Source organism: Phytophthora sojae (assembly GCF_000149755.1).
Source record: "Phytophthora sojae unplaced genomic scaffold PHYSOscaffold_4, whole genome shotgun sequence".
In the NCBI taxonomy this organism is placed as follows: domain Eukaryota; phylum Oomycota; class Peronosporomycetes; order Peronosporales; family Peronosporaceae; genus Phytophthora; species Phytophthora sojae.
In genome coordinates this window covers 1,947,022-1,970,955 of record NW_009258118.1, presented here as the reverse complement: position 1 = coordinate 1,970,955, position 23,934 = coordinate 1,947,022, and the positions used below count along the sequence as shown (strand labels likewise).

At 53.3% G+C, this 23,934-nt stretch overlaps 10 protein-coding genes across 10 annotated transcripts; 5 read left to right on the top strand and 5 right to left on the bottom strand.

The window, feature by feature from the left end:
- Positions 1–1,807: 1,807 nt before the first annotated feature.
- Positions 1,808–3,821, top strand: PHYSODRAFT_331097 (hypothetical protein; the record flags this gene model as incomplete). The annotated part of the gene is made up of 2 exons (XM_009527843.1): positions 1,808–2,845; positions 2,883–3,821. 2 exons carry the CDS (start codon positions 1,808–1,810, stop codon positions 3,819–3,821), a joined length of 1,977 nt encoding a protein of 658 aa, XP_009526138.1.
- A 341-nt stretch (positions 3,822–4,162) lies between these two features.
- Positions 4,163–10,621, bottom strand: PHYSODRAFT_331096 (hypothetical protein; the record flags this gene model as incomplete). Its single annotated transcript, XM_009527842.1, has 9 exons — positions 4,163–5,044; positions 5,284–6,276; positions 6,631–6,798; positions 6,877–7,101; positions 7,179–7,997; positions 8,097–8,566; positions 8,605–9,559; positions 9,612–10,089; positions 10,212–10,621. The coding sequence occupies 9 exons, from the start codon at positions 10,619–10,621 to the stop codon at positions 4,163–4,165; spliced, it is 5,400 nt and encodes a 1,799-aa protein (XP_009526137.1).
- Positions 10,622–12,006: 1,385 nt separating this feature from the next.
- PHYSODRAFT_331095 (hypothetical protein) lies at positions 12,007–12,460 on the bottom strand (the record flags this gene model as incomplete). The annotated part of the gene is made up of 3 exons (XM_009527841.1): positions 12,007–12,182; positions 12,233–12,378; positions 12,411–12,460. 3 exons carry the CDS (start codon positions 12,458–12,460, stop codon positions 12,007–12,009), a joined length of 372 nt encoding a protein of 123 aa, XP_009526136.1.
- Positions 12,461–14,287: 1,827 nt separating this feature from the next.
- PHYSODRAFT_331094 (hypothetical protein) lies at positions 14,288–14,834 on the top strand (the record flags this gene model as incomplete). Its single annotated transcript, XM_009527840.1, has 2 exons — positions 14,288–14,432; positions 14,530–14,834. 2 exons carry the CDS (start codon positions 14,288–14,290, stop codon positions 14,832–14,834), a joined length of 450 nt encoding a protein of 149 aa, XP_009526135.1.
- Positions 14,835–15,094: 260 nt separating this feature from the next.
- Positions 15,095–15,989, bottom strand: PHYSODRAFT_300259 (hypothetical protein; the record flags this gene model as incomplete). Its single annotated transcript, XM_009527839.1, has 3 exons — positions 15,095–15,629; positions 15,653–15,884; positions 15,944–15,989. The coding sequence occupies 3 exons, from the start codon at positions 15,987–15,989 to the stop codon at positions 15,095–15,097; spliced, it is 813 nt and encodes a 270-aa protein (XP_009526134.1).
- A 614-nt stretch (positions 15,990–16,603) lies between these two features.
- Positions 16,604–17,026, bottom strand: PHYSODRAFT_415030 (hypothetical protein; the record flags this gene model as incomplete). Its single annotated transcript, XM_009527838.1, has 1 exon — positions 16,604–17,026. A coding segment is annotated over one exon (423 nt), but the record flags the coding sequence as incomplete, so codon positions are not given.
- A 102-nt stretch (positions 17,027–17,128) lies between these two features.
- On the bottom strand, positions 17,129–17,760 carry PHYSODRAFT_417411 (hypothetical protein; the record flags this gene model as incomplete). The annotated part of the gene is made up of 2 exons (XM_009527837.1): positions 17,129–17,254; positions 17,530–17,760. Coding segments are annotated over 2 exons (357 nt in total), but the record flags the coding sequence as incomplete, so codon positions are not given.
- Positions 17,761–19,295: 1,535 nt separating this feature from the next.
- Positions 19,296–19,493, top strand: PHYSODRAFT_463985 (hypothetical protein; the record flags this gene model as incomplete). Its single annotated transcript, XM_009527836.1, has 1 exon — positions 19,296–19,493. A coding segment is annotated over one exon (198 nt), but the record flags the coding sequence as incomplete, so codon positions are not given.
- On the top strand, positions 19,493–19,780 carry PHYSODRAFT_422292 (hypothetical protein; the record flags this gene model as incomplete). Its single annotated transcript, XM_009527835.1, has 1 exon — positions 19,493–19,780. A coding segment is annotated over one exon (288 nt), but the record flags the coding sequence as incomplete, so codon positions are not given.
- Positions 19,781–20,565: 785 nt separating this feature from the next.
- On the top strand, positions 20,566–21,219 carry PHYSODRAFT_503176 (hypothetical protein; the record flags this gene model as incomplete). The annotated part of the gene is made up of 2 exons (XM_009527834.1): positions 20,566–20,943; positions 20,986–21,219. The coding sequence occupies 2 exons, from the start codon at positions 20,566–20,568 to the stop codon at positions 21,217–21,219; spliced, it is 612 nt and encodes a 203-aa protein (XP_009526129.1).
- Between the last annotated feature and the right edge of the window lie 2,715 nt (positions 21,220–23,934).

The window sequence follows — 23,934 nt, the reverse complement described above, 5'->3', positions numbered from 1 at the left end:
CCGGCAACTACTGGTGATCGGCCTTGAATGATTTCGAGGTAGAAGGCTCTACCACGAATGTCTCCGCATCAGGGAAATAGTCCGCGTCCACCCCAAGCGCCTCGTAGTAGTTCTCGTACTTGGCACCGTCCTGCTCGTCAGCAGTTCCGTCATCTTGATGTGGCTGTCGTGGCTTGACAACCACCCCCTTCAAGGTATCGAGCCAGCTCCTTAGCGACCCTAAGAAGTGCTGGTGTCCGTGTTCATCATCTGGGAAGTAGGCGGCCACACGTTCTCGCAACGTGATAGCGCATTGACAGGCTGCGAGAGCCTTGGGGAAGTCTTTCAGGAGTGTGGGAGCTAATGTGGACGGTTTGGCTGCTAAGTGTAGTGGGTGGCGGCATGAAAGCCCAACCACGACCACGCAGTGCAGTCGAGTACGGCGGCGATGCTGGGCAGCGTGCTGCTGCCAGCATGTGGTTGCAGTCAGCCATGTGTGCTATTGCTCAGCGAGTGCTGTTGCTCAGCCAGCGCTGTGGCCGAGTATGCAGCGGTGTTGAACTTGGGCGCCACAACCAGCGAGTGCTGGCTTGGCGTGCTCAAGTGCACATCGTGCGTGCGTTCGTTAACTCAAGCTGGTGCGAGGTGCAAGGTGCAAGTTGCAGTAGGGAGCTCTTACTGAAGGTCGTGAAGAGCGCCACCACTTGGACGCTGGTGGCGGCGATGTAGAGCAGCTAGTCGGCATGCATGTTTTAGTTTCTCACTTTTGGTTTTATCTCAAAGCCGGCAAGCGCAATGCACTCGACAGACAACTGAAGGAAGTGCCAACTTCCCCCGACTGTGTTCGCGTTTTTGAAGTTCGACCTACTACACTAAGTCCTCCACAACCTGTGTGAGTGTTTTCAGCCGTACGATCTTAGTCGCGTCGCGTCCGCCACCTCGGACCTGCAGCAGCTAGTCCAGAAAGAAGGACGTGGCCCGCTTGTACCGAACGTATTTGTTCACAGGAAATTGCGGCATCGTTGCCAACTCGACCTTTTTTGAATTGTGATTTGTCGGCAACGAAGGTTGATCGGGATATTGCCGTTAGGATGTTGTGTCACATCCATCCACAACAATCAATCATATCCGTGATGGACTACAGCGTCAATCAGACCCCCCCCCCTAACGCAAATACGAAATGGATCAGTCTATTTTTATGTTATTTTGTACTCTTTCGCCGGTCTTTGAGCAAAAGAATGGCGATCTTCGTATTCCCGGCAGCTTCTGCTTTGCTACACGATTACGTTCGTCATCGCTGAAGGCGGACGATCTTGTGGATATTCCATCTATAACACGTGTGCGTAGAACCGGTTTGGAAACGCTGCGAGATAGTGCTTGAACTAAAACCTAGACTCTCGATGTTCATTCACGTCGAAAGTTACTTTGACACACATGTTTCAAGAGGCTGTCAAATCATACGCACCGTGAACAGCTACTGCTAAAGGTCTACAAAATTCTTATAGTTAACTTCGTGATATAAGCTTAAAAGCTTTTTGTTTTCAGTTACAGTTATACCAACAGCGCCCCAACGAACTCAGTGCGGAGCTTTGGGACTAAGCTTACTGTGTCTTGCGGGCGCTAATGAGGCACTGTAACTGCTTCAATAGATGTGACGCTAACAATCGTTGCCGTCACGAGTGCTCACCGACAGATACATGGAGCACCTTCTCTTTTGGTATGTTGAAGTGACCCCCCTGCCTCGGCCAATCAGCGGCCTGGTTGGGTACGTCACTTCAAGAAAAAGGGCTCAGCCTCACTGCTTCCTCCTTCGCTCCTTGCTGCACCGATGCCGTTCACTCTGCAGAGCGTGACGATTGTGCTGCGAAACGAGCGCGGCGCCGACGCCCTGACGCAGGTGGGGCCGCTCATCTCGCAGTTCATCGGGCCGTCGCCCGAGCTGTCGCTCAGCGCCGCCTGCAGCTTCCGCTCCACGACGTTGCTGGACTGGATCTGGGGCTGCAGCTGTCCGACGCAGCACGACTCGGCCGCTTCTGCTTCCACTGACGGCTGGACGCTCACCCGCTTCCTGCGTAGTGACGAGTTTTACAGCCGCTGGCAGTTCGCAGAGGTCGCTCATGTCGCTGTGGAGCGCAGTGACACGGAGTTGCTGCAGTGGCTGTTTGACCACTTTCAAGACCCCGTTGTGCCCTCGGACGTCGTGTCCCAGGCTGTGCACAAGGGCGACTTGGCCCTGCTGCAGTTCCTGGCCAACACAAGTCCAGGTGTCAAGGTTGAATGGTACCCCACAGTTGTCCAAGACGCGCTGCAGGTCAAGCAGCTCGAAACGGCTCACTGGTTACACCAGCACGCGCCACTCGGTACCATGACGGACCAGGTGCGCGAATGGATGATCAAGGCTGCCATGCACGCCGGAGACTTGGAATTCTGCGCGTCCCTGCTACCCAAAGGCAGGTGCGTTCTGGACTACGCCGACTTCTGCGCTACGCCTGCCATGATCGAGTGGAAGCTGGACTGCGGCTACTTCCAGCGGGACTGGGCTGGCGCCGGCGCCGCCATTCATGCTCTAGCCGGCACCGACCGCCTAGACCTCATCCGCCGCATCGCCGGCCAGCACGATCCGCCCCCGCAGCATCTCGACTTGGTCGGCCAGTGGCGCTACACACTGAGTGAGGCGTTCCGCCACGGCAATTTGGATGTAATCAAGTTCCTGGTGGATCACCCAACAGGACAGCAAACCATCAACGAGATGGGCCGCAGCAGAGAGCTCTCGAGTCTCATGTGCTTCCCTGCTGCCAAGGGCAACATCAAGGCAATGCAGTATCTGCACGACGAAGGGGCTGGCGGCCCGTTCGAGCAGGCGATGGTCAGTGCCATCAGCAACGGACAGCTGGAGGCTCCAGGAGCGCTACCCGCGGCTGAGCAAGATCCCGGAGTATTGCTTCATGGACGAAGCTGCAACGCGTGGACGTATCGACATGTTGCCGCTGTTCCAGAGTGTCGAGCCGTCGGAAATTCCCGGACTATTTACTCCTGCTTCTCCTCCGCCACTGGTTGAAGCGGAAGACGCCAACGGCAGCACTGGAGTAACTGTGTACGACTCAGATCGCCATCGGAAGATCATACCGAAACGATGTCGGTATCGTGACTCGTGGGCTCCGACGGACCCCATGGACGATGCGGCCGCAAACGGCAAGCTGGCAGCGGTGCAGTGGCTGCACGTGAACCGCACGGAGGGAGGCACCACTGCTGCTATGGATGAGGCTGCAGCCAACGGATATCTGGACGTGGTGAAGTGGTTGCATGCCAATCGGAGTGAAGTCTGCAGCTCCAACGCGATGGACTTTGCTGCGAAGCGCGGCCAGCTCAAGATCGTGCAGTGGCTCCATGCCAACACAGCGGCTGGGTGTACGACGGCCGCGATGGACCTTGCTGCTGCTGGGGGAAACATGAAGACGCTGGAGTGGCTGTTTTTAAACCGATCGGAAGGTTGCACCGTCCAGGGAATCGAGCGAGCAGTAAGCAACGGTCACTTGAATGTGGCATCTTGGCTGATGCGGCGATTTCCCGAGCTTAACCCTGCGAGCTTCAACCCGCTTCTTCTCTCCAAGAACAAGTTCGAGGTGCTGCTGTTCCTACATGTGCACCAGCCGGAAGCCTTCACGCCCGACTTCGTGCGAAGCGCCCGTCTGCCTATCACGGAATTGACGCCAAGCGATGTCCAGATCCAAAACTGGTTGAAGCTGCACTACCCCGTGCCAGACACACCCCAACTTGCAGGTGGGATTCCTGAAAGAGTTGCGCAGCAGATCGCGAGGCAACAGGCCGAGGACTTTATCTAATCCCTGTTCAGCAACGGGCCGGACAGCCCTGCTGCGGTCAACAACGCCCTGGCGATGCTGATGAACACTACGGTGGTGAGGGTGGAGCATGGTGGCGGCGATGAAGACATGCTTTGAGAAGCAACGGTTTGATGTGTCGTGGAGCTCATATTTGCGTGTTTTCGTTTCGAAATTCCATTTATTCGTAATTTCAAACGAGTCGTGCAATTTCACTAGTATGCTGAAGTTGGCGGTCATTCGTGATAACGCTAATTTGAAACTTTTGGCCAATACGGACACACTCCTGTAAACTTTATCACCGATCCTCGTCGGTAACCAGAGTTTCATCTTACCCCGACGCTTCATCTCGACGTAGTGTCCCGAACCACCCCATCTGCCGAGAACACGGACTCGCCAACCCGAAGAGAGTTTGCACAATACAACGAGTTGCGCTCGGAGAACTGGACGCCGATGTTCTCGGCTAACGCAACAACCACCTTCCGGCCTATGGTCACCTCGTCTCTGGGTCCGCCGAATACGACATGCTTGATACGCTCTCCGTAGCACACAAAACCAGGTATAGGGCCTAGCATATCCTCGAGTTCGGTGGCGTCTTGGGCTCCGGTAGTCACCAGGTCAAAGTAGAAGAGTTGCCCGTCCATTTCGTCCATAGTCTTCTGCAGCTCGTAATCGTCGCTCATATCTGTCAAAAACCACTCCAAAGCACGTAAAGTATCCGGACTCGACGTTTTCCCAAGTCCCATATCCTCGCGTGCTTTCGAGTAAGTTTGCACTAGTACTCGAAAATCCAAGAGGATCACTTTGTGGAGCCGCTTCAGCACGAATAATCGCTTTTCCAACAACTCCAAAAGATCTTGAGCTTGTGACTTTTTGTTGACCGAGACGTCAATTCGAGCGGTATTCACCACAAAGTTAGTGAGGCTTGGACTAGTGTCACAAAGCTCACGGACAGGAGTGAGGGCGGGAACCGTGACAGCGGGGTGGTCCGTTCGATGAAACCTCTGCATCAAGTAAATGACGCGCGAAGCTTCCGAGAAGAGCAGGTTTCGCATGCGAGTAGACGAGCCGGTGATCTGGTCAGGAGCTGAAAAGTCCGCAACTAGACCCTGCAATCTCTCCATTAATTTGCTAGCGTGATGCGCGTCCTCGGCCTTGCAGTGTACCGGGATGCTTGTATATCTCAAACGAGTAAACACAGCCGCCGCAATTCGTCGCAAAGAGTCCTCCATCACAGAAACGCCCATTTGCTCGTCATTTGCTGAAATCTCCGCGCATAGTGCTGCAAGTAGCTGTTTCAGTATTTCTGATTTTTCTGCATGCTCGTCATCACCTGCTGCTGCTTTAGGCGTTATAGTCGGTTGTCCCCCCTTCGCCTTGCCCTTCTTGCTCTTTCTGTTTTTCTTTTTGCACTTTTTCGTCCTCTTTCCTGCATTTGTTGCGATGTTCGAGCTTGGCTTTCTACCGTGGCCCGCTCGACTTGCTCAGCTTGACCAGCCACTGGAGTGGCAGTATGCATTTTGCTACTAGCTCCCTCATCCGCCTTCTCGATATCAAAGAAAGATGAGAGCACGCAGTATCTTCGTTCGAGGTCCGCTGGGGCGATCGCAAACTTTGACTTGATCACTTCCGCCAGTTCCGTACAAATTGCTCGAAAGCGCCCACCATCCACCCTGTCACCCAACCACGGATTCGAATTACCACCAGGTACTGCACTCATAACCGCTTCACCATTCGACTGCATCGCATCTAACACTCGAATCACAGTTAACATCACGAACTGCCCGTCGTTCACACTCCGCGTCTCAATTTCGCCCAAAACGTTGCACATTTCGGAGAAAATGTCCGTAAGGTCATTGTGAAGTATCAGCATGTCCCGAGACAATACCCGAGTCTTGAACAATTCTTCCGTGCAAATGTGGGTGGCCATAGTCAGCAAAGCTTTCGACGTCCCAGCCCGTAAAAACGACGTATCGCCTTTAGTCATCAGCCGGAAAATCTTAGATACATCCTTCAGAAAGAACACGGGTCTTCGCTTCGTCTTGACAGACCCATTGTTCGTACGATCGTCTCGAAGTGCTGCGTCTAGTGCAGTAGCTTTCAAGGATGAACTCAGCAAGTACGTGCGGTAGTAAGCACCACGCGTAGCCGCAGCTCGGGAAGGGGTGAAAATCATTTTTTCGTAAATATTCAATATTTCCTCCACAAACGGCAACCGCGGGAGAAACCCTTCGACCACCAACGCATTGTATAGATGCCCGAAGAAATGCAACTTCGACGTCACCACAATCAGTTCGCTCGCCAAATCCAGGTACTCAAAATGGCGATCCAGCATCATCAGCCCCGCCACTATCGGGTTCGTGTGTGCTAGATGGGAATCCTGACTCGACCTTCGGATGACCGTAGCATAGTACTGGTAAAAACAGTGAAGCTTCTTGTCAACAGCTTGTACGGCTCCCTTAGCCACGGTCACATCAAATTTTAGTCGTGAGGTCTGCCGCGTGTTTCAGTGTTAACTTCGTATTACGACAGAGTCCTTCATCTCCTTGCAACGCAGCGACGGATTTTAACCAGCAAATGCACGCAAATACTGTCAAGACGGTGATATCGCGAGACTTGAAGAGCTTGTCCATTGGCTCTACGAAATACCCAGATAGTTTCCAGTCGGGACCTTCAGTCGGCTCGTACGTGCGAAAAGTAGTCACCTTCGATCCGAAAACACAACGCCTGCCTTGCCAGCCGCCTGAAGCACCAGCTTGCGAACGCGCCCGACTTCGTCTCGGCTGGAAGCACCATAAACAAGATGTTTCACGTTGCCACCGAAGCACACGACACCATTTAGAACAGCAGTAACCGCAAGCTTGAGCTTCTCGAAGGCTGGACTTGACGTCGTCACCAAGTCGAAGTAAAATGGATGCCCGTTGAGTCTGTCGACTGCAGCCTCAATCTTGGGATCATCCACATGAGTGCTAATGTACCACTCCAAAGCGCGAAAGCTGGCGGGGCTGGATGCTTGTCCGAGGCCTATGCCATCACGAGCAGTTGAGTACTTCCGTACGATGCCTCGATAGCCCATCGGCTCTCGCTCTTCAAATGGCACCTTCAGCAGGCGCTTCTCCAGCAAATCCAGAATCTCGCGCGCTTGAGGCTTCCTGTCGATGGAGGCGCCTATCTGAGTGGTGCGCAGGACAAACTTGCTGAATTCTGGAGTTATATCCCACAGGACACGCACAGGATCAAGCTCAGGAGCCGTGACAGCAGCGTGATCAACGCGGCAGAACTTCTGCAACAGGAAAATAGCCTGCGGGCATGGACGAAAACGGACATTCGAAGTTTGCCCCCGCTGCCAACGCATTCCACATTTGAGTACGAGGATACGAAACCCATTAATGCCACAGCAAATGAGGAGGCATGCTCCACGTCGCCGACTTTTTCACTTGCCGGAATCGTCGGGTCCCTCAAACGAGAAAACATCGCCACAACCATACTGTTGAGCATACTCTCGAGCTGCGGCACAGCTTCTGGATCAGCGTCTTGGTTGATGTCCGAGCCAGCCATCTTCAACAAATGCTTCAGAAATAGCGATGTTTCCCCTGCACCTGGATCCATAGTCGCGGTAGCCGCGGCAGCGATGATCGACTCTTTCGTGGCATCTCCAATGTCACTTTCGTCTTTCTTCTTGGTCTTCTTGCCCTTCTTTTTCTTCTTCTGCTTCTGCTTCTTCTTCGACTTGGTCTTCTTTCCAGTGGATCCGGTCCCTACGGCCTTTTCACACTCCTTCTGACGCTCCTTCGCGCCCAGGTCGGACTCCACATTGAGAGGCCTCGCTGGCTGCTTGGATTGGCGATGTAATAGAGCGTTGCGCCTCTTATCTCCATCCGTACTATCGTCAAAGTAACCTGAGGCGTCTTTCGCGAGTTTCCGCGCCCAGTTCGGATCCGATGTGACGTCACACACACGCCTTCCTGCGCCGTCTCGAACACGGAGATCCGCGCCAAACTGCCGAAGGACGTTCAACACGTTTTCATGCCCATTCTTGACAGCCAGGTGCGCTAGGGTCTCTTTGGTGTCGAACGTCAGCGTGTTCAGATCATACTTGTGATCAGCCTCGAGAATAATCCGGACGATGTCGTCATATCCCGCGGCCGCAGCACAGTGCAGTGTCATGGCGTTCGGCAACTCCACATCGGCATCTACTAATCGAGGTTTCTCAGCCCCCCTCCGGCAGTGCAATGTCGGCTGAAGCTTGAGTGCCCCCATTTAAATCATCCACTCCACCAATTCTGCGTTGTGAGCCGGTCCAGCAGCTGCCTGATGAAACAGCGTGCGCAGCTCGCCACTCTTCACGCCGGCCCTGAGTAGTGATGGATCCTCTTTGATCGCCTGCTTCATGTAGCGTAGGAAGTTGTCAGGTAGCGCCCCCTTGGTGTCTCTCATCTTCGCCATCAAAATGGCAAACTTCTCTCGATGACAGGGGCCCATAGTACTCTCCGATATCGGTGCAGTTCCATACTCTTGGCTCACGAAATCTGGACGGGCAGGGAACGTGAAGAACTTCTCATTGCAGATCAACGGGGGTGTGGCGTATCGGGCCTTGATCACAGCTGCCACGCTCTGGCACAGCCCCCTCACAACGAAAGGATTCATCGTTGCATTAGGCGGAAACTCGCCGGGAATCTGACTCATGTCGATAGTTCCATTCGGGCGCAGCGCGTCGAAGAACGGCATCGTAAACTTCATCACGGATCCTCCAGAGCGTGGTTCAGGCGCTGTTCGCGGGTCTCACCGGATCTCGGGGCTGCAATGATTTCTTCGTAGCAATCACGTTGGTCCAACGCATCGCACATCTCGTTGAACACGTCCGTGAGGCTGTTACTCAGCTTCAACAGGTCGCGTGACAAGATCCGTGTCTGGAACATCTCCTCGGAGCAAGTTTGCGCGGCGTGATCCAGCATGCTCGCCCATGACGAGTGCTTGAGGAAGGACTTGTCGTCCTCTATCATCAAGCGGTATATCTTGGACATGTCGCTAAGGATGCCGCTACCAGCGATGCTTTCTTTCCGCTTTCTGTACCCTTCTCTTCCTCGTAGCAACGCCTTGCCGCTGTATATCGCATCCAGTGCGCTCGCTCTCACTTGATCACTCATGAGGTACGTACGATAGTACATGCTGGGCTTCGCAGAGTCCCGAGATGGCGTGAACATGACTTCGTCATAGATATCCAGTATGTCGTCGAAGAACGGGATACGCTCGAGATACCGTTCCTTCACCAGCGCATTGTACAAGTGACCAAACGCTCGGAATCTGCCAGTTGAAAGCAGGATCGCGCTTGACATCTGCATATACTCCAAATGGTGATTCAGCAGCGTATGGCCTGCGTACAGCGGGTTGGCGCGGGCCAAGTGGTGGAACTGCTCGTCTTGCTTGGTCTTCGCCCAGCATTTCTCCAGCAAAACATTGGCGATCTCCAGTACAGCTTTCTTCGCCTGGGTAGCCTCGACGCTGTCCAATAACGGCTTGGAGTGTCGGATCGCAATGCTCGTATTGCGACCGAGACCCCTTTGCCCTTGGAGACAGCCCACCGACTTGACCCAGCAGATGCACGCAAACACTACTGGAACCGTGATCACGCGCGTCGTGAAGTACTTGTCCATCAGTACCAGGAAGGCCTCCATGGGTCGGAACGGCTTGTACCCGGCAACGCGCAAGTCGACGAGTGTGTTGTACAATAACTCGAGTTGCTGCATGAGAAACAGGTTGATGTTGCTGTTGTTCGGGAGACTGAGCACGTACTGCGGCGTCCTCTCCGTAGATCTCCCCGAAGGCTCCTTCCTGTAAGGTAATGTTGATCTTGGGGTCGGTCGGGATCACCGTCGTAAAGCTGTTCAAGGTGCTCCCGGTGACCATGAAGTCCGCAAGAAACATACCCGGAGCTGGAGGGGGGATGGAGCTCCCGTTCATGGCGTTGGCTTTGAGGTCGTCCAGGTACTTGAGGTGGACGCCCTGCAGCCACAGCCGGAACTTCTCAGGCGCTGAGAACCGCACAATGTTAAACATTTGCTCGGCCGTGCGGGGTGTCGGGTACTTCAGCTGCACTTGAGCTGTCAGTGCCGAGGCGATGTCAATCGCCAGAGTGGCCACCACCGTGGCCTCCACCAGCGATCTTTTCTCGGTCTTGACCTCCGCGAAGACCTTCCTGACCCCCTCCATCAACTCATCCAACTCCATAAAGAAATACACCATCTCCAGCTTGAGGTCTTCGGCGAAGTCTCTTCAAACACGCGCTGTCTGTCGACTTTCACGGCCTTGGGGGCGTCCGGCTCGACGACCAGAGTCCCTTCGTCGGGGAAGTAGTCCTCGTCCACCTGCAGAACTTGCTAGTAATTCTCGAACTTGCCGCTCTCCTCCTCCATGGCCAGCTTGGTGCTCTCAAGCTCCAGCAGCGCGTCCTCGTCCTCAGGCTGCGCGTCCGCCCGCATGAGCGTCTGGTGCCAGCCCTTGAGCAGCTGCAGGAAGTGCTGGTGGCTGCGCTGGCCCTCGTCGTCCTCGGCGAAGAAGGTGGCGACGTGTTCGCGCAGCGTGATGGCGCATTGGCAGGCCGCCAGCGCCTTGGGCAGCTCTTGCAGCAGCTTGGGCGTGAGCGACGAGATGTTGGCGGCGATCTCCTGCACGACGACGTTCAGCGTGCTGAGGCGCAGGCGCTGGCCGGAGCTGTGGCCGCGCCCACGAGCTCGCAGCAGCCAGTCGAGGGAGAAGGCGGTGGCGCGCTTGTAGCGCGAGTACTTGCTGGCCGGGAAGGGCATCGAGAGAGCGAGAGAGGCTGAGCCTAGGGCTTGAGGGGTTGAAGGGAAATTGCGGAATAACTGATGAAGTGACGGGTGTCTTGACAAGCAATCGGGTGTAGGAGGAGCGATCGTGCGACCGATTGAGAGGGTGGGTCACACCAAGTTGAAGTTGGAAGCTCGTAATGAGTCATTTCGGTAAAGTTTTAGGAAGGGTTTAGTTTTTATTAAGAGAGAGGACTGCCGCCGGGATAGGAGATGGTGGAGGAAACTCGAATTGTTGAGGGATTGATGATAGATAGTAGGCAGTGCCCTATACTGCGTGTGCGTGTTTTTTTTAATGTATTGCGATTACTTCATTGGCACGGATTTTTTTAAAGATAATAAAGCGTTGCTTATATAGCTGGAGCCTAATCTATGGTGTTCTCTGGATTTTATCCAGAGTTGTTAGGGCGATACGACTGGAGGTGCAAATCACTATAAAAATGCATGATCCGCTATCGGTTATAAACGAACGAATCATTAACGTATCGGAACGTACCCGTTAACTTTATAAACGCTTGGATAATATATTATCCAGCGGCGTGTTGCTTGAGTCTTTTAGGGTCGACATTCGCGTGACACGATCGATCGGATGTCGCTCGACCATGACTCCAGACATAACTGCAGTTGTGTTTGCAGTACATGTATGTTCAACGATGCTACATCGGTGTCGAAGTCATGGAAGGACACCCACGAACACCCACGACTTCAATTTAAAGATGTGGGTCTTCAAACGATGCTGGTCTCGTTTCAACCATTCTGCACGTGCATACGTACCGTTACCGCCGCATTCAAGCCTTGACGTTGGCTGCATATTATTGCAAGATAGCTAAGGCATAGCGAGTGACCAGTACATGCTCGCGTGAGGGCTTGAGATAGTTGGCAGTGCATGCTTTCATGGTTTCGGAACTTGGTAGCAAACCCGAATAAAGACAGAAGCACTAACTGCTGAAATTTAATGATACTTCGCTCTAACCAAAGAACCTCGGGTAGAACTGGTAGGCACATTTAAGATAAATTAACTTAGAATCAAACCTAGAATCAAAACTACATGATAAAATCCAGAGCTTCTCCGTGCTTTAGCACGGCTTAGTGGATATTGCTTGAAACAGCTACGGTTTGGTTACTATGCTTTTAACTGGCGAACTGGTTTTGATCAGGAAATCCTTAGCAGCAACCTTTATTTTCTCCTCGATAAATTACCGGTTGCTGAAGCAACATGTAGCTTTAAGATTGCCAAGCCGTTTTTAAGGTTGCGGGGGCACCTTCAAAGGTGCTATAACAGGTGCAGTCGTAATCATACGAAGTGCCCCCCATTGACGCTGGGTACACTCAAATACATTACCGACGCGCAGCGTGTGGTTCTAAGGATTAAACCTTTGAACACTCACGGCATCGCTGAAGGTCACGCGCTTTACGTCAGGACGCACCCGGATTGCAGGCTTCACTTTCTTCACTTTGGTCGCTTTGCGCTGGTAGTTGTTCAGGTAGTCCAGCAACAGCTTCTTGAACTGGGGGGGGTTGTCGAGGTTCATCTTATCTCGAATCTGAGCGACGCTATGTCCCACTTCTTGAACATTTTTATCTTACACGCGTCGCTATCCATCATCTTGGACAGCTTGGACATATCGAAGTCGTTCCTTGCAAGATAGTTCCTGATCTTGCTTAGAGCCCCCACTCTTTCCTCGTCCTCGGCATCGGCGGCGTTAACGTTGGCGCTGTTGCTTCGCAGGAGCCTCTGAGCACCGGGGATCCCTATTGCTCGTACTTGGAGTCAACTTCGCCGTCGCCTGGTTGCCGGTCGTCACTGCGTCGCATTCTGCTAGGAACATGGCTAAAACCACGAGTAGAACGCACTCCAGACGCCTAGTACCTTCCCGTATTGGTGTGTGTGTATCGGGCTGCGATTTGCGAAGTGAAATGCCCAGTCGACACAGTGAGTTTAGATAGCAAGCTCCGAATCACGCAACAGATCGCAACTGTTATCTCAACGGGCTGAGATGAAGCAGTGGACACGTTACGTGGCGCCCTTCAAAATGCGGAAAGGTATTTTAGACTAAACACCCCCACGGGGTACTACTGCACACCCACGGTGTAGTTTCACTTGAGATGCAATTCTAAGCCAACGTGGGGCACAGATGGTAGCCTACATGCAAGAATCCGCACGCCAGGACTCTTGTCAGGGTGGCATTGACACTACGTGCACAGTACACATACATTGAGCTAACTAGTCTGTATACTGGTACGGAATCTATGGTTCAGCATAGCGCCGGACAGATCACGAGTTCCATCCCAGGTGGATTCAAATCAACAAGGTATGAATAATTAATATACAAGTACGGTATAATAATCTACTCACGATGTTGCTACAGCGATAAGGTTACACAACATAAAGAATTGCAAACGGGAAGCCGCTCCGCCTCTTTAGCGCGCGCAAGCCACAACACCAACGTCGACCATGAAGTTTAGGTTATTGTGCACTTTTACGTGGTTAACTTTACGTGCCAGAGGCTCGGAGAGTAATTTAACTTCAATGTATTCGTTATAATAATTGATATAGCTACATTGCTCGCAAGTTTAGGAGTGCAAACCATGTAAATACTATATCGACGGTAAATTCTTTTCGAGTTCTTATCAAAACACAGCTCTCCGAAACTCGAGCAAATCCAACAGAATCATAATACATGATAAAAAGCCTGCATGCAGTATGGGGTGTTGGCTACTTTATTATCACCTCCACAACGATCATAAAAATATATACTTCGGAAAATAATGTCAAAGGGCCGTTACCAGTTGCGCTACGAGCTGATTCCACAGGTAAGTCTCTGTATGTCCGCAAACGTCTAACATGGTACCACCCTTCTATGTTTTAGAACATGCCTTCGTGGACCCAATTCACGAAGCAGTTCAGATGGAGAACCTCAGTGTAATTGTTCAATCGACGAGATACTAAAAATCGTTGCAGTCTTGAGCGATTCGCCAAAAGATACATGGAGCACCTTCTCTTTTGGCAGGTAAGCAGGACCAGACTGACAAAAGTCAGTTAGGACCAACGTAGCACCATTTGAGTTACCCCCCCCCCATAGCGGGCGATAGCATTTTTGAAATCATCTAGAATTTCCAGAACCAAACCAAGCTTGAGTTCTGAGCCAGAGCCATCACAATATGGTCTGCATCAGATACGGTAACCACTCCCGTCGGTGCGTTTCTCGCGACCGCGTTGAGGAGATCCATACATGTATCTACCCTCTCTCTTGATCATGTGATGCGGGGTTTTCGTGATAAAATCCTGAAGCCGTGTGGATCCTATCTGCATCAAACATGATTTCACGATATATTTCACCGTATGATTCGATTGAAAGCCAGTATGGGACGTTGGTTTTACCGAATGCCACATTATTAGGTGGAACGTTGACGTAAATCAGAGTTGATGGAATCGATCTGTCTCACCCCACCCGGTTGGCATCAACCTTTTCAGGGCTGCGGGCCTCCGTAGCTACAAAGTCTTTCAAGACCATTCACATGATGCAGAAGTTTCATCGGATGAGCCACTCCTCCACCGCAGATACTGCTATCCTGAACCTTTGTGACACGACGCCGAAATTTACTTGGTTTGTCGTGGGCACGGTACAACTCCTGAATTCCATGGACAGGAAACCTCAAGCTCGTGAAATTCTAGATGTGTTGGAGAAGCGACTGCTGAAGACGCCCTTCGACAAACGAGATCCGTCGACGTTTCGAGCGCTCGTGCAGATGTCCTCTGCAGCGCGCGATAGTGTGGGTATGGGGCGTGCGTCGAGCCCCAAAGCGTTGCGGGAGTTGGAATGGTACTTGGACGCCGCTCTGGGGAGCGCTAAGCTTCTGAAAAAACTTGACGGACTGGCCAGTCTACTTCGACTTGACGCTCAGAGTCGAGACGACGAACGAACAGTTCGATGGTCTCAAAGCAGCGGTGGAGGGCATTCTGGAACTGAGTGACGTGGTATGTCTTGACGGAAAAGGCAGACGAGTTCTGTACGGTGGCGCCAACAAACTGGAGGTGAAGAAAGTTCGTGAGGGTGTGATGGGGGTCGCAGAAGGTGTTGGAGTCCAGTTGGATGATCTAGGCTCGAAGGCTTCCACAAGCACCGTGCACGTTGGTGAATTCGAGATTTCGGTGCGTGGAGCCTTTCGCGATGCCGTAGCGGCATGAGTGTGTACGAAAGCGAATCGATGTTGTTGGGATTGTTTGTATAATTGATTCATGCGTATAAAAAGAAAACTTGTGTGGTGTCTCGTCTTGGAAATACGGCCACCAAAGCTTTTCACTCAGGTCCTCACCGTCCTCACGATAACGATTTTCTTGCTCCTCGAGATTAATACTTTCGCGAGCCGCGACTGATATATTTTCCTGCGCCTTCGACATGTGCGTCGTGCTGGAGAGGTTGCGAAATAGCTCCTGACAAGCCGTATTCAGTCAGTACATTCATGATCTTTGTCGTCAACGCTGATCTCGAACATATAACGAATCAACGATGCGCCTTCAGGAAGCCCACAAAGCAACGTCACCGCAGCTTTTTTCTTCCATTTCGCCAGCAACTGCAGACGTTCCGCTAGCTTCTCCACCACGAACTCAGATGCGAATTGTCTTTCTGCGCATGTTCTGTTATCCGCTCGAGGGACCAACAGCATCACGCTATCATCCTTTCCGGATAGCAGGTCTAGGAGATCCGTTCGGTCACGGATCTTCATGATCGAGTCAGTGATCCCGTCAAGGTAGAACCCAGCAATCTCTGGATCAAGCGACAGACACGGCCGAGCGGCACCCCCAAAATGCCCAAAGCGCTCGCCGATGACATCGTCGCTAATATCGTACCCAAACACGAGCACTGCCTCCCGAAGCTCGCTAAGTGTCCACGGGGGCAGTAGGTGTACTGAACTTCCGCGTGCTGCCGCATCCAGGCGTCGCTGCGGGTCACAAACACCACCGTGTGGCCATCCCGCCGAACTATGCCCGGTTCTCCTTCACACAAGAAGAGCACGGTCTTTGGGGAACGGCCTGCTTCTTTCACGGCTGCCGCGACTTCTGCTTTGATGCCCTCCAGGTAGATAAATCTGGTTTTGCCGTCCCGACAGATAGCAGCCAACTGCGACTGCTTATCGAGGAACGCCTGCGTGATGACGACCCAGTCAGGACGTCGCTGGAAGTGCTCGAAGCAAAACGCATAGAAGACGGAGATGCCAATGCCTGCAGTAAACGTCGCTGCCAGTACCTGCGTTACTACGATTCCCCCTCTATTATAGCTCAGCTGGCTTCCTCACCCGGCGATCCTGTCACGGGCACGCACGTATCGTAGGCCCTCCACATGCCTTTAGGTATGCACTTGCTGTTTGGCTCCACCGCCAGCTACGTCTCAATAATCCCACAGTACTCCTTGTAACACTCGCGCTCGTTAATGAAGTCCCCGCCTTCGTATCTTTTTAGGAGCGGCACACTGGGTAGCTGGCATTACCCCGAGGCAACAACTCCCCAGGTAGTACACCATCGGGTGGCACATCGATGTCGCTCGTGTCCATAATCTTCGGCAACCCTGCTGCTGGATAGCGGTGGAAAAATGCAACGAGAAAAATGTACATGAATGATTGATGTATCAATCCTAAATGATCAATCTTGTCTACCCGTAGTAGTCTCTTGCTGCCTGGCTTCACGGGTGCCACAATTAACCCCTCTAGCCCCGCGATTTTGGGCAAAAGTTACCCTGTATTCTACAGGATAAGGAAATGACTTGATTTTACTATTGCGGAGTTTTTGCAAGGAGTGGTGAAACTCACAATCAATTCTTGTTTTCTACAGTGTGCTGTACAGGGTATCATTGGTAGCTGTCTTGTGATACCCTGTATTCTCCGTATCCAAATTATAGGTTTGTAGAGAAAAATGTCAAAATTCAACAAATACCATCACTCACAAACTATCTGCATTCATTCTTGATTATTGCCTGCATCACTGGGAACACTGTTCGAACTTCGTGCACTACACGACCTGACACTTGAGCTTGAGCTGCCGTCGCTATCACTGGAGTCGTCGGCAGCTCCGGTGGCTTGTTGTACGTCACGTACTTTTGCAGTGCGCAGTCTGATCGTCTTGAGTCCTGGAGGAATGTTGTCACCACCACGCCAAAGGTCATGCCAAATTTGGCTGCAGGTCGCAGAGTTTGTCGGCGCGCTTGGATTGTGCTGGCGAACCTTTTGGCAGAGGTAAATATTTCCTTTGGCGCATGCAGCGTCGTCCGCAGCCCCTTTTGACCTTGCCTCGGTACACTCAACGCAGTAGAAGGTCGTCTCCCACGGATTCATCCCCGGCCGAAGGAGCGAACACACCTTGCAACCATACTGGCGACGCTTCCTCGTCTCTTTGCCGTTCTTCCCCCGCGTGACGCGGTAGATGTCCACTTGCTTTGTCGTGTGACGTCTTGGTAGCGTGTAGCGCGGTGTTGACGACGGCGATACTGGCGTGTCTACCAACGCTCGGACAAACAAGTCACCTTCGAAGTCCGCGGCCCCCACTCCCAGCAGCGCCGTCTGCATCAATCTTATGAACTCGGCATGAGTCGGTGGAGCTTTGCCGGGTGCACGCTCAGCTTGGACACGTCGATAAATGATGTAAGCGTTGACCAACGCCATATCAACCAGCCCGAGAAAATCGTGAGATAATACTTCCTCATTTTCATGGTTTGCTGTAGAATACAGAATAACAATCGTTTGTCAGCAACCCAATCTGGGGGAATAAAGGATAAGAAAGCTAAAGCAAAACCGACCTGAATTGAATATCGCTGATGACGTAGTTGATCGTGCAAGTCCGGGCCGCCCACCCCGTCTTGGTAGTCCTTCACAAGCTGTGGCGCTGGAACGTCGACAACTTCAGCACCTGCACGCCTTGACAATCTCGTCGGTCGTGTGTCGCAGCCCGTGGCGATGAAGTGCACCGGTCGATTATCCCTCCAGGACACGGCTAACATACCGGGCTCTGTTTTCGAATGCGCAATTCGGTAAGACCCACGTGCCATGGACTTTGGCCGCTTCGCTTGTTTGTAAGGAATCATCTTGCAGTATCCTCGTCGATTGGTCTGGATCGTGCCGACACGCTTCTTTGGGGTCGCGTTTGCTGGTGACTTGGCGAGCGACTTTGCTGGGGTTGTCTCTGCTGATGACGGGGCTGGTGCTTTGGCGGCTGCCTTGGCGGGAGACTTCGCCGGCGCCTTTGTGAGCGACTTCGCTGGTGACGCGGACGACTGGGACGGCGACTTGGCAGGCACCGTGGTGGGCGTCTTCGTCGGCGACTTGGATGGGGACTTTGGGGCAGGTCTCGAGATCGGGTTCAGAGGTGGAGATGCGGATTGGCGTGTCGGCGAAGCCTCGACCGGCGAGTCGGACGCCACGGCGGTCGCCGCTGCCGCCCCCGCGGGTGTATGTGCTTCGCGTTCAGTGGCTTCCGTAGCTTGGCGTTTGGTAGGAGGGTCATCGTACAGAACTGTCGTAGCGTTAGAAAACCAACAAAGCTATTATTGCAACTTGCCGCGTACCGTGGACTGGTAGATGCTTCCAGACTTCATCTACTCCGTCAAAATAGTCGACAAGGTGTGTTGCATTCGGTCGTTTCTCCCATCCTGCACGTGTGTAGAAGCGACTTTCGTTGGAGAGGCCCTTCGGCTGCTCAAACCGCCACCCAAGCTTTTTTAGTTTTGTCCACAGCTTGGACCATGTGAGAGGCTTGATGTGCTTGCGTTTACCCATCACGTGCCTGCCTTCACTTGCCTTCCGTCCGTCCGATTCGCGAATGGCGCGAATGCTGGGCGCACGCAAATTCCCTAAATCTCGAAAAACCTGGGCCACGAATTATACCTCCCGAGCTTAGCAACAACCTTGCTTATCTTGTGATCGGTTCAAATCACTTGGTATTTGTATAGTTTCATTTGATTAATGTATGTGTGATTTCTTATACTGTATTGTACAGGATAAGAAGAGTGCTTACCCTGTAGAATACAGGAAGCGGGGCTAGAGGGGTTAAAAAAAGTGAGAGAGAGACTGGTGGCCAAGATGATAGACACCCAGCACGGGTTGCTACGGCTCGTACGAGATCTGCAGGCGAAGGAGACGCTGTGCTGCGTCGAGGACTACCCCAGTGTGTCTCTCGAGCAGCTAAACCGTCACGTGATGACGAACGGTGCGTTGGTGCATCCCGTTCTTGGTGACCTTTTGTCGATGATGGCCGCTTTATTCCATTCAAGATGGACCTCCCGTGTCGCTCCGTGATCAGACCGCAAATTATCACTTTACTTATCCAGTGGGTCAAGTGGGGTGTCCATGGTGCAAGAGTAAGCGCGCAAGGCAAATATTTTCTCGACGGCACGCTGCTCCGGGCCCCCGATGTGGCCTACACACCTCGCCCAGACACTAGACAAGCAACAAATTCACCTGAGTGGACTCTTGGTGGGGCTCCTTTTGCTCCGACTTTCGTGGTGGAAAGCGGAAGTATTCTGCAAGGATACTCCTATTTCCGGAAGCATAAGGACAGAAGACGGTCCTCCGCATCGCAACTTACGGCATCGCAGCGCACACGAGGACCCTAGGACGTTTTAGGATTCGACCACTCGTAGACCTCACTTTCATTTTTCACTCAGCTCGTGGAAAGCGAAGAAACCAACCAGCCACTCTTCCCGCATCGACGATGCCAACGTCTGTTCAAGTCGGGGCTCTCGCCTTCATCAGACCGGCCCACGCGAGTCACCTAACCGATTTTCAGTACGTCGAAGTCGTCAGCCTCAACGACACCACGGCTGAAGTGAAGATCACTGGCCCCGACTCGAACAACGACAGACATTTGACGTCGCCACGGAGGTCATCGGTTTTCAATTGGTACCGGAACCGGAGCGTAAGCTTTGGCCCGGTTCCTATATCGCCCACCCGGTCGCTTTCATTCTCACGACTGCCGCAGGGGTAGACGAGTGGGCTTACGGTGTGGTCTCAGGCTACACAGTGTCCGACACGAACGCCATCTTACACATCGTGAGTCCCGGCGGACCCACACGCCTCCTTCTGACAGACGAGCAGTCGGTTATCAAGGTAGACCCGCTCAACTACGCGCTGCGACCAGGGACGGCGCCAACGTTGCGGCAATCGATCCGATGGAGCTCCATCATCACCAAAACGCCCTCCTTGGCAGTTGTCGCAAGCGCAAATCTGGCATACCAGCGACAGTACTGGCCGGCCTGTCGGTGCCGTTCTCCCCCAACGAGTTGGTCCCGCTGGTAAACCCATCAACGCTGGGACTAGTCCAAGTCCGACGGCAACACATCGTTGACTTCGCAACCGCCACCCGTGCCAACCTCCCAGCCGATCTATATACAGACAGAGAAGTAGCAGTCGCGGAAGAAGCAGCGCCCAGTGAGCAACCGGCACGGTCGGTGGTGAACACCTCGGCACCAGGCAAGCGCCGAAAAGTAAGCCAACAGGCAATGAAGCAACGGATGGAATCTTCGAGCTCCGACGGGGACGACGACGCTGACGACGGCGGCGACTCCATCCTCTCAGCAGAAGACGACATCCATGAAGTGCAGCACATGAACGCCCCGTTAACGAAGCGTCAGCGTATGGACGAAGAAGACTACAGCTCCGACAATAGCACCGAGTCCAGCCCTGGCGAGCAGGCAAGATCGAGCCGCGGCATCGTGTTTCATCCATCCCCAACAGAGCGACGTGTGCATGCCGCCATCGTCAACCGCCGACACAAAGGTAAGGTCGCTCAAACTCTGCTTCAATCGGTCCAGCCGTCACCACACGTGGATTTCCTGGGGAGCCCCGCCGTGTTACGAGGTTTACATTCGTTTGGATTTGCCCTTTGACTATCGATCATGCACTGCCGACGGGTTCGCTGGGACGACGAGGTCATGACAAGCGAGAAGGGCGTCAACTTATGGGACTTCTCGGCAAAGAACAGTTTGCCGACCCCGCCAAAGGCCTTCAGCTGCGCCGACCTGATCAGCGCACTGTCAGCACTTTACAAGTTCGGTCAGTACTTCTACAACAGTGAAACGATGAACTTCATCGGAGCCGCTAAAGACTTCATCATCGACTATTCCGATCACACTCGACCGGACCCGAGCATGGCGCGACTATTCGTATTCTGGATCAACAGCAAATTCAGCCTATTTCGCAACACCATCCTCTCCGAGGGTCTGGGCGCGGCGACGAAGATATCAGCACAGTTTTGCCGCAGCGAAGACAAGCTGGCCGCCCTCCGTGACTCGTGCCAAACATGGAAGCCGGTCACAGCATCTGGGCGATCTCGAGTGACGGACGGAGACAAGGGCCATCGCGGCAATCGCACTCCAGGCGCCAGTCGCATCCCAGCCGACTTATACTCGCAACTACCGAAAGCGGAGGGCGGGCGACGGCTTTGCCTCAAGTATCTTTCGCAGGCTGGTTGCCAGTTTTCGAAGTGTTCGAGTGCTCACGTTCGCCCCGAAGCACTCCCAGAAGGAGCGCGCAAGGTGATTTTGGAACGATGGGGAGGTCTCGGTACACAGCTCAGCGATTTATGACGGCCCCGTAGTGATCAAGCTAAGGAGAGCCCGAGATCACCGCCAAATCGCGAAGCAATCGAGCGCCACAATACGTTTATGTCAACTCTGAATCGAATTCGTGCCGTGAGTCAAGCGTCTATGCATGAAAAATACCGAACCAACGACTTCGGACTCGAACCTCCACCACGTCGGCCAACCTAGATCGCGACCAAGTCCAGTTTTGGTCAAAGTCAGCGGAACAAAGCCATTGGAGTCTACCATAGGTCGTCTGCCACCTGCGTGGCCAAACTGCCTCCGACCCGCGACCCACCAAGGATCTTTTCGAGGTGGCAACATCGGTCGACCCGGCAATTGCAGCAACGGTCAAGGAATGGAACCAGATCGTCCGACATGGAGTTATCCCGCGCTGGACGACAGGGCCACCTCCTACACAGTCGACACCTCCACCAAATCACGCAGGCATCCACCGCATGTCAGCGCAGATCCGGCGACACCTTGAACAACTCGAAGGGCGATACCTCATCGTCGACTCCCGTCTCGCTGCGCAATGACCAGAGCTCTTCATTAGTCCACTGGGCGCAATCGCGAAAGCGGGCTCGGGCGTCGGTGATATTCGATTAATCAACGACTACTCGATCCCCCGCGGTCAATCGGTGAACTACTGCACTGACCGGAGCAACTTCTCATCGATCTCGTACAACCCGCCTCGGGATATTGCAAGGCGTATCCACCATCTCAGTACATCTCATGTCAGAGAATGTATATTGATGATGCTCGGGGATGTGTCCGGCGCGTTCCGCCACATTCCAATACATGCTGACTCGGTTCACATGTTCGCATTCGTTTTCGACAATCTGCTCGTTATCGATCTGGCATGCGGGTTCGGCTGGTGTGGATCACCAGCGTTTTATTCGCTCGCCGGCACCATCATCAACGCCCTCTACGAGCACGGCAATAGCCTAACTCGCCAATTCGCCGGAAATGTGTGGTGTGATAACCACACGTGCATCGAAGTCGACGCAGAAACAAGATGCATCGACGCCAACCTGTCTCTTCGTCGAGCAATGGCCACTGTCGTGGGTCCAACGGCCATCAATGAGCTGAAGTTCACAACTTGGTCGACAAAGTGCAAAGCTTTGGGGCTTTTATGGGATACCGAGGCTGCCACAGTATCGATTCCGGCGGACAAACTCGCAAAAGCGTCAATGCGGGTCAACAATCCGCTGGCGGTAGGGAAGGCATCACGCACCACAATGCTCGAGGCAATTGAAAGTCTCTGCCACGTCGCCAGCTGCTTTCCGCCGGCCCGGGCTTTCTTACAATGCCTACAGGAAGTGGCCGCCCGCTCCCCCAAGTACGGCCGCTGCTCGTTATCGCAACCCAGCCTCGATGATCTTCGCTGGTTTTGCACCGTTCTTCAACAACCCCAGCGTTTTAACTCAATCCCAGTCATCTACTTCGCAGACGCCTCTGTACCGCAGTATCACGTTTTCATGGACGCAAGCGGAGATGGATCGTGCATTCTCGAGCCGTCATTGCAGACTTACATTCGCCAACCGTTCTCGCAAGAAGACATTCGTGACACCTCCATCAACGTTCGAGAGCTTCGGAGCGCAGTTCTGGCGGCATTGCATTGGGGGCCGTACTGGTCTTCACCGGACCCAACAACACGCACGCATGTTCAATTTCACATCAATAACACAAGTGCAGTCACGTGGGCGAACCGCCAAGCAAGCCGAAATCCGATTGCTCAAATGTACAATCGACTCTTATCGCTCGCTGAATTTCAGTACAACCTCGTTTTCACTGCCTCGCACATCGCCGGCAAACTCAACGTAATGGTGGACGCCGGATCTCGCGTGTGGACTGCTGACCACCCTCTTGCTAATCAATGAGCTAACCTGTCATCCTCGTGGACGCAGACTCATCTGGCAGAGCCTTTCGACAATCTATCAGTCGTCTGGGATCGTTGCTGCGTCAGTACGCCGTGGCAAACTCTACCAACACCACGGACACTCGGCACTGGCACCAATGGTGCCCATTCGCGGCAAAGACGGGGTGGTCTCAATGGCTCACAGCATCTACAGCTTCCAAACGACTCGGATACTTTGCTACATCCTGCTGGGTGGGGGACTGAAGATCTCGCACCAAGGGAAACCAATACTCGACCATCAAGCTGAAGCTCGCCAGCATCCGCTGGTTTCATCGCAGATACAAAGACACAACACTCAAAACAAGCCCGAAGCTCGAACTACTACTTCAAGGCATCAAGCGTCTCTCCGCTCCCCGACGGAAGAAACAACCGCTGACTCCGCCATTCCTTCGCTTGTTGTACAGCTCACTCAACTTGTCAAGACCAAGACAGCGCTTGCTCTGGGGGAGCATCGTCATCGGCTATTTCTTTCTTCTCCGGCAGTCCGAATTCCTCAAAATTGGCAAGACCCGCCGGTTCTTCTGCTTAAAAACCTGCTACGCATTCTACGCCGACGACAACGGCAGGCGCGTGGCACGAAAGGCGGCTACATCCGTCACCATCGGCCTCGAGGGCCAAGAACGACCAATACGGCCGGGGCGCATGGCGAACAGTGGGTGTATCGGGCGACAAGCTGTTGTGCCCGGTCAAAGGTCTTCACCACATCCAACAAGCACGAAAACTGCTCAAGTGCGAAGCGGACCGGCACTTGTACGCATCGCTCACGTCTCAAGTAGTCGTCAAGGCAATCAAGAACACGG